Raw genomic sequence first — 13,132 nt, forward strand, 5'->3', positions numbered from 1 at the left:
TTACGCAGTCCCCAGCATCCACTTAGGACGTTAGAGAAAATAAGAATTTACTTACCGATAATTCTATTTCTCATAGTCCGTAGTGGATGCTGGGCGCCCATCCCAAGTGCAGATTGTCTGCAATACTTGTACATAGTTATTGTTACAAAAATCGGGTTATTATTGTTGTGAGCCATCTTTCAGAGGCTCCTCTGTTATCATGCTGTTAACTGGGTTCAGATCACAGGTTATACGGTGTGATTGGTGTGGCTGGTATGAGTCTTACCCGGGATTCAAAATCCTTCCTTATTGTGTACGCTCGTCCGGGCACAGTATCCTAACTGAGGCTTGGAGGAGGGTCATAGGGGGAGGAGCCAGTGCACACCAGATAGTCCTAAAGCTTTCTTTAGATGTGCCCAGTCTCCTGCGGAGCCGCTATTCCCCATGGTCATTACGGAGTCCCCAGCATCCACTACGGACTATGAGAAATAGAATTATCGGTAAGTAAATTCTTATTATTAAACTGAAATAAATTGTAACAGACCGCCCTCACTTCCATTTCAGAATGAGTGGAAACAGCTCTTTGGTTACCGTAAACTAACTTGTTGATAAGTGATCGTCTCCTTATAGAATATTTTCTTCTTACAGGGGAAGACAAAAGGAGCAAAAGTGAAATCTCTTTTAGGGTGCACTCTTGGTATAAAATGTATTTAAAATATAACTTTAACAATTTGATTTTTAAATATATTAAGAAATGTAATAAAAAGATAATTTTTGGGGAGGACTTCAAAAGAAAGTCTTCCTGAGCACACCTTGATCCTCTTACTAAGTCAAGGTTCCTATTTGCATGAGTGTATAAGGCTGTGTATTACCACTGTAATTGTGGATTGAATTTCGCTGCTAATGCCACTTGGGTGAAAATATATCTTTCAAAGCAAAACCTACAAAGAATATAAATGTCCATTCTGAAAGATGTAGGCACTTACGCTGTAATCTAACAGGGCTGATGTAATATGATTGTCCACAGTGTTAATACACAAGAATATATTCTTCATCATCAGGCCGCAAAGCGGGAACTTGAACGGCATCGACAACTCGAATGGGAGCGAAATCGGCGCCAGGAACTCCTGAATCAAAGGAATAAGGAACAAGAGGATATTGTTGTTTTGAAGGCAAAGAAAAAGACTCTTGAATTTGAGTTGGAAGCTCTGGTAAGTGGAGATAAGGCGTTTAGCAGGGAAAAATGTCATTGCAATAATCTAAAAATATTTATTTTTACCTGTAACTTAAAGAATGATAAAAAGCATCAGCTGGAAGGAAAACTTCAGGACATTCGATATCGGCTGACAACGCAGCGGCAGGAAATAGAAAGTACAAACAAGTCTCGGGAGCTGAGGATCGCAGAAATCACACACTTGCAGCAGCAGCTTCAGGTCATTACTACCTCTTTTCCATATATGTCCTGCAATACACTGTTCCTGTATTTGTAGTGCACCTTTCTCCTGCATGTAGTGGCGGTGGCTATTTAACGGAGAATGTGGCCTGTCTGTGCACTAGATATCAGTCATGTGACTGGTTGGGAACATGACTGAACTCTGCAGGAAAAATGTATGTATGAAAGATGTTTGTCTAGCCCAGAGATGTTCTGGATAACAGATGTGGCCCCTACATTTATCTGGGAGAGAGATGAAATTAAAATAATGGGGCAGATATATTAACCTGGAGAAGGGATAAGGAAGGGATAAACCAGTGATAAGTGCAAGGTGATAAACGGCACCATCCAATCAGCTCCAATATGTGAATTAACAGGAGCTAATTGGCTGGTGCGTTTATCACCTTGCATTTATCACTGGTTTATAACTTCGTATGCCTTCTCCGGGTTAATACATCTGCCCCAATATCTTTAAAACTGTTTCAGTATAATATCTGACTATAAACCTGTCAATGGAAGGTCCCTGAATAACACGTGCAGACGATAAAGTGAATGTGTGTTTTGTTTTTTGCCTTTTATAGGAGTCTCAGCAGCTGCTCGGAAAATTGATTCCTGAGAAACAATCCCTAAATGACCAACTCAAACAGGTTCAACAAAACAGTTTGCACAGTAAGTGGGGTCTGTATCGCACTGTTCTGTGCGCGGTCTCCAATCTGTGCCGTGATTGCGCCTTGGTAGGCAAATCTGCAAAAGTGTGCATTCTTGCTAAATACCTCCCATAGCTTTCTCCCAACAGTGAAAGTTTTAAGTGCAACAAAGGGGAAAATCTGACTATAACCCTGTTGGCTAGCCTAATGTCATTGACTACTTTTAATGTGTCATTGTAGTTTCTTGTGTATAAAGTACAGCTAAAGCAACAAAAACTTTTATTGATAAGCTAAGTGGACAGCATCTACAGCTAAGCGTTCAGAGCAGGTTGCAAAAGCTACTATTTTAGTGCTGGTGGGGTTTAGGAGATACTAATCCATGTGCTGTGTTCTTAAAGCATTCGTTCGTCCTCTTTCACAAAGTTTAGCAATGTGGTCCTTGTGTTGGCAACCACTAATGTTTATATAAAGTAATAAGAATTCCCCTGAATGTACATCATTCAGGGGACTAAGCTCTCTGACTGGAAAATACGTGTGTGCTGGAGGTGTAATGAGTGTGAATGTTCTTGATTATCTCCAGGAGATTCCCTCCTTACACTAAGAAGAGCTTTGGAAGCCAAGGGAATTGGTCGTCAGCAGCTCATAGACCAGCTGGATGAGGTTGAGAAAGAAACTCGAGCAAAGCTTCAAGAGATTGATGTCTTTAATAACCAGCTAAAGGTAACAGCCAGGACACTACTTAGGCTTCCTCCTCACCCCCTGGGGAATCTCATCCATTTGTCTGCATACCAGTGGCCATGATGTGATCAAGAATTGTTTTCATTCTTCAACTTAAAAAGTTCCCTCCGTACGTCCAGCGATAGCGGTCAGGGAACATTTGATAGCTAATGCAGAGTAGTTAGTTTCTATTGCTTCTGAGATTTTGTTTCAAATTTGTTTTCTTTAAATTTAAACACTTCCTGTCTCATGGTGTTTGCAGCACAAGTGACCCGATGCCCCAAGCATTGTCCAATCACAACATCATGTCTTAGCCTGACAGTCAGGCTATGTGACTACAATGTACAGGGACCCTAGATACTCTATATCAGGGGTGGCCAACCAGTCAGAGACAAAAAGCCAACAAATCTTGTTAGGTACGTCAAAGAGCCAACATCAAGCCGAATGGCGTATGTGCAAAAATGGGGTGTGACCTTGTGCCTGATAGGCCACACCCCTGGTATAAAAGACAATGAAAATGCCAGATCCACATAAAATACATTTTAAAGCCAGAATCAACATAAAATACATTGAAAAAGACACTTCCACATAAAATAATTAAAAAATCCAGATCCACCTAAAATATATTGAAAAAGCCATATTCACATAATACACTTCAGCTCCTCCATGTTTCACTCCAGCCAGTTCTCCCATGTGTCACTCCAGCCAGCACCCTCCTGTGTCACTCCAGCCAGCACCCTCCTGTATCACTCCAGCCATCACCCTCCTGTGTCACTCCAGCCATCACCCTCCTGTATCACTCCAGCCAGCACCCTCCTGTGTCACTCCAGCCATCACCCTCCTGTATCACTCCAGTCAGCTCCCCATTGTGTCACTCCAGCCAGCACCCTCCTGTGTCACTCCAGCCAGCACCCTCCTGTATCACTCCAGCCAGCACCCTCCTGTGTCACTCCAGCCAGCACCCTCCTGTATCACTCCAGCCAGCACCCTCCTGTGTCACTCCAGCCAGCACCCTCCTGTGTCACTCCAGCCATCACCCTCCTGTATCACTCCAGTCAGCTCCCCATTGTGTCACTCCAGCCATCACCCTCCTGTATCACTCCAGCCAGCACCCGCCTGTATCACTCCAGCCAGCACCCTCCTGTGTCACTCCAGTCAGCTCCCCATTGTGTCTCTCCAGTCAGCTCCCCATTGTGTCTCTCCTGCCAGCACCCTCCTGTGTCACTCCAGCCATCACCCTCCTGTATCACTCCAGCCAGCACCCTCCTGTGTCACTCCAGCCATCACCCTCCTGTGTCACTCCAGCCATCACCCTCCTGTGTCACTCCAGCCAGCACCCTCCTGTGTCACTCCAGCCATCACCCTCCTGTATCACTCCAGCCAGCACCCGCCTGTATCACTCCAGCCAGCACCCTCCTGTGTCACTCCAGTCAGCTCCCCATTGTGTCTCTCCAGTCAGCTCCCCATTGTGTCACTCCAGCCAGCACCCTCCTGTGTCACTCCAGTCAGCTCCCCATTGTGTCTCTCCAGTCAGCTCCCCATTGTCTCTCCTGCCAGCACCCTCCTGTGTCACTCCAGCCAGCACCCTCCTGTATCACTCCAGCCAGCTCCCCATTGTGTCACTCCAGCCAGCACCCTCCTATGTCACTCCAGCCAGCACCCTCCTGTGTCACTCCAGCCAGCACCCTCCTGTATCACTCCAGCCAGCACCCTCCTGTGTCACTCCAGCCAGCACCCTCCTGTGTCACTCCAGCCATCACCCTCCTGTGTCACTCCAGCCAGCACCCTCCTGTGTCACTCCAGCCAGCACCCTCCTGTGTCACTCCAGCCAGCACCCTCCTGTGTCACTCCAGCCATCACCCTCCTGTGTCACTCCAGCCAGCACCCTCCTGTGTCACTCCAGCCAGCACCCTCCTGTGTCACTCCAGCCATCACCCTCCTGTATCACTCCAGCCAGCTCCCCATTGTGTCACTCCAGCCAGCACCCTCCTGTGTCACTCCAGCCAGCACCCTCCTGTATCACTCCAGCCAGCTCCCCATTGTGTCACTCCTGCCAGCACCCTCCTGTGTCACTCCAGTCAGCTCCCCATTGTGTCTCTCCAGTCAGCTCCCCATTGTGTCTCTCCTGCCAGCACCCTCCTGTGTCACTCCAGCCATCACCCTCCTGTATCACTCCAGCCATCACCCTCCTGTGTCACTCCAGCCATCACCCTCCTGTGTCACTCCAGCCATCACCCTCCTGTATCACTCCAGCCAGCACCCTCCTGTGTCACTCCAGCCATCACCCTCCTGTATCACTCCAGCCAGCACCCTCCTGTGTCACTCCAGCCAGCACCCTCCTGTGTCACTCCAGCCAGCTCCCCATTGTGTCACTCCAGCCAGCTCCCCATTGTGTCACTCCAGCCAGCTCCCCATTGTGTCACTCCAGCCAGCACCCTCCTGTGTCACTCCAGCCAGCACCCTCCTGTGTCACTCCAGTCAGCTCCCCATTGTGTCACTCCAGCCAGCACCCTCCTGTGTCACTCCAGCCATCACCCTCCTGTATCACTCCAGTCAGCTCCCCATTGTGTCACTCCAGCCAGCACCCTCCTGTGTCACTCCAGCCAGCACCCTCCTGTATCACTCCAGTCAGCTCCCCATTGTGTCACTCCAGCCAGCACCCTCCTGTGTCACTCCAGTCAGCTTCCCATTGTGTGTCTCCTGCAAGGATTCTCCTTGGTCACTCCAGCCAGCTCCCCATTGTCACTCCTGCCAGCACCCTCCTGTGTCACTCCAGTCAGCTCCCCATTGTGTCTCTCCTGCCAGCACCCTCCTGTGTCACTCCAGCCATCACCCTCCTGTATTACTCCAGCCAGCACCCTCCTGTGTCACTCCAGTCAGCTTCCCATTGTGTCTCTCCTGCAAGGATTCTCCTTGGTCACTCCAGCCAGCTCCCCATTGTCACTCCAGCCATCACCCTCCTGTATCACTCCAGTCAGCTCCCCCATTAGGTCTCTCCTACCATGATCCTTCTGTGTCATTCCAGCCAGCTCCCCTATATGTCACTACGGCCCAGTATCTGGCTCCCTCAGTTTTCAGTCGCTGTAGTGTTGCTGTGTGTCTGGTTGGAGTGCACCAGTTTCCAGGATCTGTTGTGGTCAGGTGACTGAGCGTCGGGAGCCACATTTGAATAAAGAAAGCCGCATGCGGCTCAAGAGCCACAGGTTGGCCACGGCTGCTCTATATGTTAGAATGTATTTGGCAGCATTTTGATTGTAAGGAGACAATTCAGCTGCTGGAGATGCCCAAGGTGTGCCGTTGCCTGCAGCGGCACACCAAATCTCCCCAATTATGCCACAGATCCGGTATGCAGCCTTGTAGAAGCTACTGTAAGTGCGGCATATTCATGCACTGGATTGCAGAGCTTTGGGTGGTGCTACACAGCAGCTGACTCGTATTTAGAGAAGGCAGTGCTTATTCCAAAAACGTGTGTGCAATCAGAATATTAGGCATGGAGTTACTGCTATGGGGAACGTACAATTTAACTGTGGCTTTGAGAACCTGCAGGAGCAGAAGACAAGGCAACAGGTGTGAAAGATAGCAGGGAATGCTTGTACTGCCAGGGGTTAATGTAGTAAATACAGTTACAGTGGGAGCAGTTTTTGGTTGGAGATACCTACGATATCCCGGCAGACGTTATGCCGGCTGTCACTTTACCGACAACGGCATCCCGTCGGCCAGAATCCCGGCAGCGAGTTCCCTTGCGGCCTCGCTGCGCATTGGGCTCGGTGGCTGCTGCACTCACCACAGGTTCTGTTCTTAAACCGGATTGAGAATAGAACCAAAAACAGAGTGTGAATACCGGGCCGGTGTCGGGATTCCAGTTGGTTTATCGACGGGTGTCGGGATTGTGGCGTCTGTCTCCTGAACGCCGGGATCCTGACAGCCGGTAAATGGACTATATCCCATTGGTTGGTTATATTGAAGCATAATACCACACAAAGCAGGCCATGTCATGTTGAAAGACTTAAGCAAGACAAATTAATAATAATAATATTGTGTAGAACATGTTCAAGGAAATGGGCTCAGTACAGCCCCCGGTGGAGCTGGATGGTTCTGCAGTCAGGGGATACTGTAATCACAGCTCAGCATAGATCTCTGTTTTATTCTATCTTAATTCCTCCTATAGCTGCATGTTGGATTTATCCTTCCGGCATCACCACCACAGAAGGTAAATGTCACAGATTGGATGGAATTGCTGGTGTGCGTCAGGTATCTTAGAAACCATATTCTGGACTCTGGTGCATTCTGGCTTTGGTGATTATTCTTATGTTAGTCCAGAATCGAAGGAGTTCATGTAGAAATGCAAAAAGAATGGTTTGTAGTGATGGTGACTATGTATATCAGAGGTTCTCAAACTCTGTCCTCGGGGGGCACACAAAGTGCGTGTTTTGCAGGTAACCCAGCAGGTGCACAGGTGTATTAATTACTCACTGACACATTTTAAAAGGTCCACAGGTGGAGCTAATTATTTCACTTGAGATTCTGTGAGGAGACCTGCAAAACATGCACTGTGTGTGCCCCCGAGGACCGAGTTTGAGAACCTCTGATGTATATGGACAGATGTCCCACAGTAGATGGAAAGACATGGATAGATTTAGTCTCTGCATGTTCGTGGTAACAAAGATATGGCAATGTGCGTAGTACATCTTTAGCCAATGCAAATAGAAACCTGGCAAAAGGGCGACTAATGGTAGAAATAGGAACGGTCATTGAACAGATGTGACTAGGAACGGTCATTGAACAGAAGTGACTAGGAACGGACATTGAACAGATGTGACTAGGAACGGTCATTGAACAGATGTGACTAGGAACGGTCATTGAACAGATGTGACTAGGAACGGTCATTGAACAGATGTGACTAGGAACGGTCATTGAACAGATGTGACTAGGAACGGTCATTGAACAGAAGTGACTAGGAACGGTCATTGAACAGAAGTGACTAGGAACGGTCATTGAACAGATGTGACTAGGAACGGTCATTGAACAGATGTGACTAGGAACGGTCATTGAACAGATGTGACTAGGAACGGTCATTGAACAGATGTGACTAGGAACGGTCATTGAACAGATGTGACTAGGAACGGTCATTGAACAGAAGTGACTAGGAACGGTCATTGAACAGATGTGACTGCTCAGATATTGCAACGCTCACTATGAAACCTAGGCAATACGAATATTATAGACAAGTTATACCTGAAGAGGGTAATGGGTACAGGATCTATAGTGCTGGGTACAGGTCGCTGTGGATAATGGGTACAGGATCTATAGTGCTGGATACAGGTCGCTGTGGATAACGGGTACAGTATATATATATATAGTGCTGGATACAGGTCGCTGTGGATAATGGGTACAGGATCTATAGTGCTGGATACAGGTCGCTGTGGATAATGGGTACAGGATCTATAGTGCTGGATACAGGTCACTGTGGATAATGGGTACAGTATATGTAGTGCTGGATACAGGTCGCTGTGGATAATGGGTACAGTATCTATAGTGCTGGATACAGGTCGCTGTGGATAATGGGTACAGTATATATAGTGCTGGATACAGGTCGCTGTGGATAATGGGTACAGTATCAATAGTACTGGATACAGGTAGCTGTGGATAATGGGTACAGGATCTATAGTGCTGGATACAGGTCGCTGTGGATAATGGGTACAGTATATATAGTGCTGGATACAGGTGGCTGTGGATAATGGGTACAGGATCTATAGTGCTAGGTACAGGTCGCTGTGGATAATGGGTGCAGGATCTATAGTGCTGGATACAGGTCGCTGTGGATAATGGGTACAGTATCTATAATGCTGGGTACAGGTCGCTGTGGATAATGGGTACAGTATCAGTGATCGCAAAAACGCGCTATAGCGCGTTTTTTACCCCTTTTTGAAGACATGGGACTCAAGTTTACAAAGTGGGCGGGTCCCCGGGGACGCGCTCCTCATTCCGCCAATCTGTAAGGGGGATTTGTTTAACTGACATGCAGGCCCCGTGCTAAATGATATAAAGAGGAGGTGGAGCCAGTTTCCCCTCCTCTTTGGCGCCAGGCTGCTTGCAGAGGAAGGGTGACTCGGTGTCCGTAAGTTTATAGTGCGGATGGGGGACGGGGGTTGCCACAGGGACTCTGAGAGGTGCTGGCAATTATGTGCAGGGATCAGAGTCCGTGATCTAGTGGGTAAAGCTGGGCAAAGTGCCTGGGGCTTCCCGCGGTGCCGTCTGAGGCAGTGGCCGCGCTACCGGTCTTGCTTTGAGAGAACACATCAAAGGCAAGAGCGGTAGCGCGGCCACTGCCTCAGACGGCACGGCGGGAAGCCCCAGGCACTTTGCCCAGCTTTACCCACTAGATCACGGAGGACGCCGATCCCTGCTCGTGTGTTGCGTTACCTGTCTGTGTTCATGTGTCTGCTACGGCCCGGGGGGGGGGGGGGGGGGAGGAGGAGGACGACTGTGATTACTGCAGTGTGCCTCAGTGCTCTTACCTGGTGCAGTGTGCCTCAGTGCTCTTACCTGGTGCAGTGTGCCTCAGTGCTCTTGCCTGGTGCAGTGTGCCTCAGTGCTCTTACCTGGTGCAGTGTGCCTCAGTGCTCTTACCTGGTGCAGTGTGCCTCAGTGCTCTTACCTGGTGCAGGGTGCCTCTGTGCTCTTACCCGGTACAGGGTGCCTCAGTTTTCTTACCTGGTGCAGGGTGCCTCAGTGCTCTTACCTGGTGCAGTGTGCCTCAGTGCTCTTACCTGGTGCAGTGTGCCTCAGTGCTCTTACCTGGTGCAGTGTGCCTCAGTGCTCTTACCTGGTGCAGTGTGCCTCAGTGCTCTTACCTGGTGCAGTGTGCCTCAGTGCTCTTACCTGGTGCAGTGTGCCTCAGTGCTCTTACCTGGTGCAGTGTGTATAACATGCTCTACCGGGCGCATTCTGTATAACGTGCTTTACTGGGCACATTGTGTATAACGTGCTTTACCGGGCACATTGTGTATAACGTGCTTTACCGGGCGCATTGTGTATAACGTGCTTTACCGGGCGCATTGTGTATAACGTGCTTTACCGGGCGCATTGTGTATAACGCGCTCTACCGGTCGCATTGTGTATAACGCGCTCTACCGGGCGCAGTGTGTATAACGCGCTCTGCCTGGCGCAGTGTGTATAACGCGCTCTGCCTGGCACAATGTGTATAACGCGCTCTAACTGGCGCAATGTGTATAACGTGCAATAACTGGAGAAATGTGTATAACGTGCTGTACCTGGTGCAATTTGTATAAGTCCTCTACCTGGTGCAAAGTGTATAACGTGCTGTACCTGGTGCAAAGTGTATAACGTGCTGTACCTGGTGCAAAATGTATAACGTGCTGTACCTGGTGCAAAGTGTATAACGTGCTGTACCTGGTGCAAAGAGTATAACGTGCTGTACCTGGTGCAAAGTGTATAACGTGCTGTACCTGGTGCAAAGTGTATAACGTGCTGTACCTGGTGCAAAGTGTATAACGTGCTGTACCTGGTGCAAAGTGTATAACGTGCTGTACCTGGTGCAAAGTGTATAACGTGCTGTACCTGGTGCAAAGTGTATAACGTGCTGTACCTGGTGCAAAGTGTATAACGTGCTGTACCTGGTGCAAAGTGTATAACGTGCTGTACCTGGTGCAAAGAGTATAACATGCTGTACCTGGTGCAAAGAGTATAACGTGCTGTACCTGGTGCATTGTGTATAACGTGCTGTACCTGGTGCAAAGTGTATAACGTGCTGTACCTGGCGCAAAGTGTATAACGTGCTGTACCTGGCGCAGTGTGCATAGGAGGTTCTACCTGGTGCAATGTGTATAAACGGCACTACTGTGTGGTGTAATGTGAGTTGGCACTATTATGTGGCCACGCCCCTTCCCCACGAAGCCACGCCCCTAAAATTTTGAGGTGCGCCTTCGGCGCGCATTCCCTCTTCTTTGCAGTCTTGGAGGTGGGACACCAATTCACTTCCTGACTAATGCTACACAGCCCAGCAGCATTGTCACCCCCATCACCCCAGCATGCAAAACTTTTGTAGTGTCCAAACAAGATTAAGTTTAAAAGAACCTTCATTCCGATGGGACCCAGAAAAAGACCGGTAGGACCCCAATTTTCAAAAGTGAGGGGTCCCTGGGACCCACTTTTTTTTTGGGCTCAGCGCGATCACTGAGTATCTATAGTGCTGGGTACAGGTCGCTGTGGATAATAGGTACAGTATCTATAGTGCTGGATACAGGTCGCTGTGGATAATGGGTACAGGATCTATAGTGCTGGGTACAGGTCGCTGTGGGTAATGGGTACAGTATCTATAGTGCTGGGTACAGGTCGCTGTGGATAATGGGTACAGGATCTATAGTGCTGGATACAGGTCGCTGTGGGTAATGGGTACAGGATCTATAGTGCTGGATACAGGTCGCTGTGGATAATGGGTACAGGATCTATAGTGCTGGGTACAGGTGGCTGTGGATAATGGGTACAGGATCTATAGTGTTGGATACAGGTCGCTGTGGATAATGGGTACAGTATCTATAGTGCTGGATACAGGTCGCTGTGGATAATGGGTACAGTATAGTGCTGCGTACAGGTCGCTGTGGATAATGGGTACAGGATCTATAGTGCTGGATACAGGTCTCTGTGGATAATGGGTACAGGATCTATAGTGCTGGGTACAGGTCGCTGTGGATAATGGGTACAGGATCTATAGTGCTGGGTACAGGTCGCGGTGGATAATGGGTACAGGATCTATAGTGTTGGATACAGGTCGCTGTGGATAATGGGTACAGTATCTATAGTGCTGGATACAGGTGGCTGTGGATAATGGGTACAGTATAGTGCTGCGTACAGGTCGCTGTGGATAATGGGTACAGGATCTATAGTGCTGGATACAGGTCGCTGTGGATAATGGGTACAGTATCTATAGTGCTGGGTACAGGTCGCTGTTGATAATGGGTACAGGATCTATAGTGCTGGGTACAGGTAGCTGTGGGTAATGGGTACAGGATCTATAGTGCTGGATACAGGTCGCTGTGGATAATGGGTACAGTATCTATAGTGCTGGATACAGGTCGCTGTGGATAATGGGTACAGTATCTATAGTGCTGGATACAGGTCGCTGTGGATAATGGGTACAGTATATATAGTGCTGGATACAGGTCGCTGTGGATAATGGGTACAGTATCTATAGTGCTGGGTACAGGTCGCTGTGGATAATGGGTACAGGATCTATAGTGCTGGATACAGGTCGCTGTGGATAATGGGTACAGGATCTATAGTGCTGGATACAGGTCGCTATGGATAATGGGTACAGTATCTATAGTGCTGGATACAGGTCGCTGTGGATAATGGGTACAGTGTATATAGTGCTGGATACAGGTCGCTGTGGGTAATGGGTACAGGATCTATAGTGCTGGATACAGGTCTCTGTGGATAATGGGTACAGGATCTATAGTGCTGGATACAGGTCGCTGTGGATAATGGGTACAGTATCTATAGTGCTGGGTACAGGTCGCTGTGGATAATGGGTACAGGATCTATAGTGCTGGGTACAGGTCGCTGTGGATAATGGGTACAGGATCTATAGTGCTGGATACAGGTCGCTGTGGATAATGGGTACAGTGTATATAGTGCTGGATACAGGTCGCTGTGGATAATGGGTACAGTATCTATAGTGCTGGGTACAGGTCGCTGTGGATAATGGGTACAGTTTCTATAGTGCTGGGTACAGGTCGCTGTGGATAATGGGTACAGGATCTATAGTGCTGAATACAGGTCGCTGTGGATAATGGGTACAGGATCTATAGTGCTGGATACAGGTTGCTGTGGGTAATGGGTACAGGATCTATAGTGCTGGGTACAGGTCGCGGTGGATAATGGGTACAGGATCTATAGTGCTGGATACAGATCGCTGTGGATAATGGGTACAGGATCTATAGTGCTGGATACAGGACGCTGTGGATAATGGGTACAGGATCTATAGTGCTGGATACAGGTCGCTGTGGATAATGGGTACAGTATCTATAGTGCTGGATACAGGTCGCTGTGGATAATGGGTATAGGATCTATAGTGCTGGATACAGGTCGCTGTGGATAATGGGTACAGTGTATATAGTGCTGGATACAGGTCGCTGTGGATAATGGGTACAGTATATATAGTGCTGGATACAGGTCGCTGTGGATAATGGGTACAGGATCTATAGTGCTGGATACAGGTCGCTGTGGATAATGGGTACAGGATCTATAGTGCTGGATACAGGTCGCTGTGGATAATGGGTACAGTATATATAGTGCTGGATACAGGTCGCTGTGGATAACGGGTACAGTATATATA

General features: G+C 48.5%; 1 protein-coding gene across 11 annotated transcripts in view; it reads left to right on the forward strand.

Moving 5' to 3' along the window:
• ITSN1 (intersectin 1) overlaps positions 1-13,132 on the forward strand; it is a 351,280-nt gene that overhangs the window by 161,898 nt on the left and 176,250 nt on the right. For all 11 annotated transcript variants that reach the window (XM_063956498.1, XM_063956491.1, XM_063956499.1 and 8 more), the window contains 4 exons: positions 1,041-1,190; positions 1,272-1,412; positions 1,993-2,080; positions 2,639-2,778. In XM_063956498.1, coding sequence (XP_063812568.1) covers positions 1,041-1,190; positions 1,272-1,412; positions 1,993-2,080; positions 2,639-2,778 — 519 coding nt within the window. The remainder of the gene's footprint in view (positions 1-1,040; positions 1,191-1,271; positions 1,413-1,992; positions 2,081-2,638; positions 2,779-13,132) is intronic.

Source organism: Pseudophryne corroboree, chromosome 2 (assembly GCF_028390025.1).
Source record: "Pseudophryne corroboree isolate aPseCor3 chromosome 2, aPseCor3.hap2, whole genome shotgun sequence".
Classification (NCBI taxonomy): Eukaryota; Metazoa; Chordata; class Amphibia; order Anura; family Myobatrachidae; genus Pseudophryne; species Pseudophryne corroboree.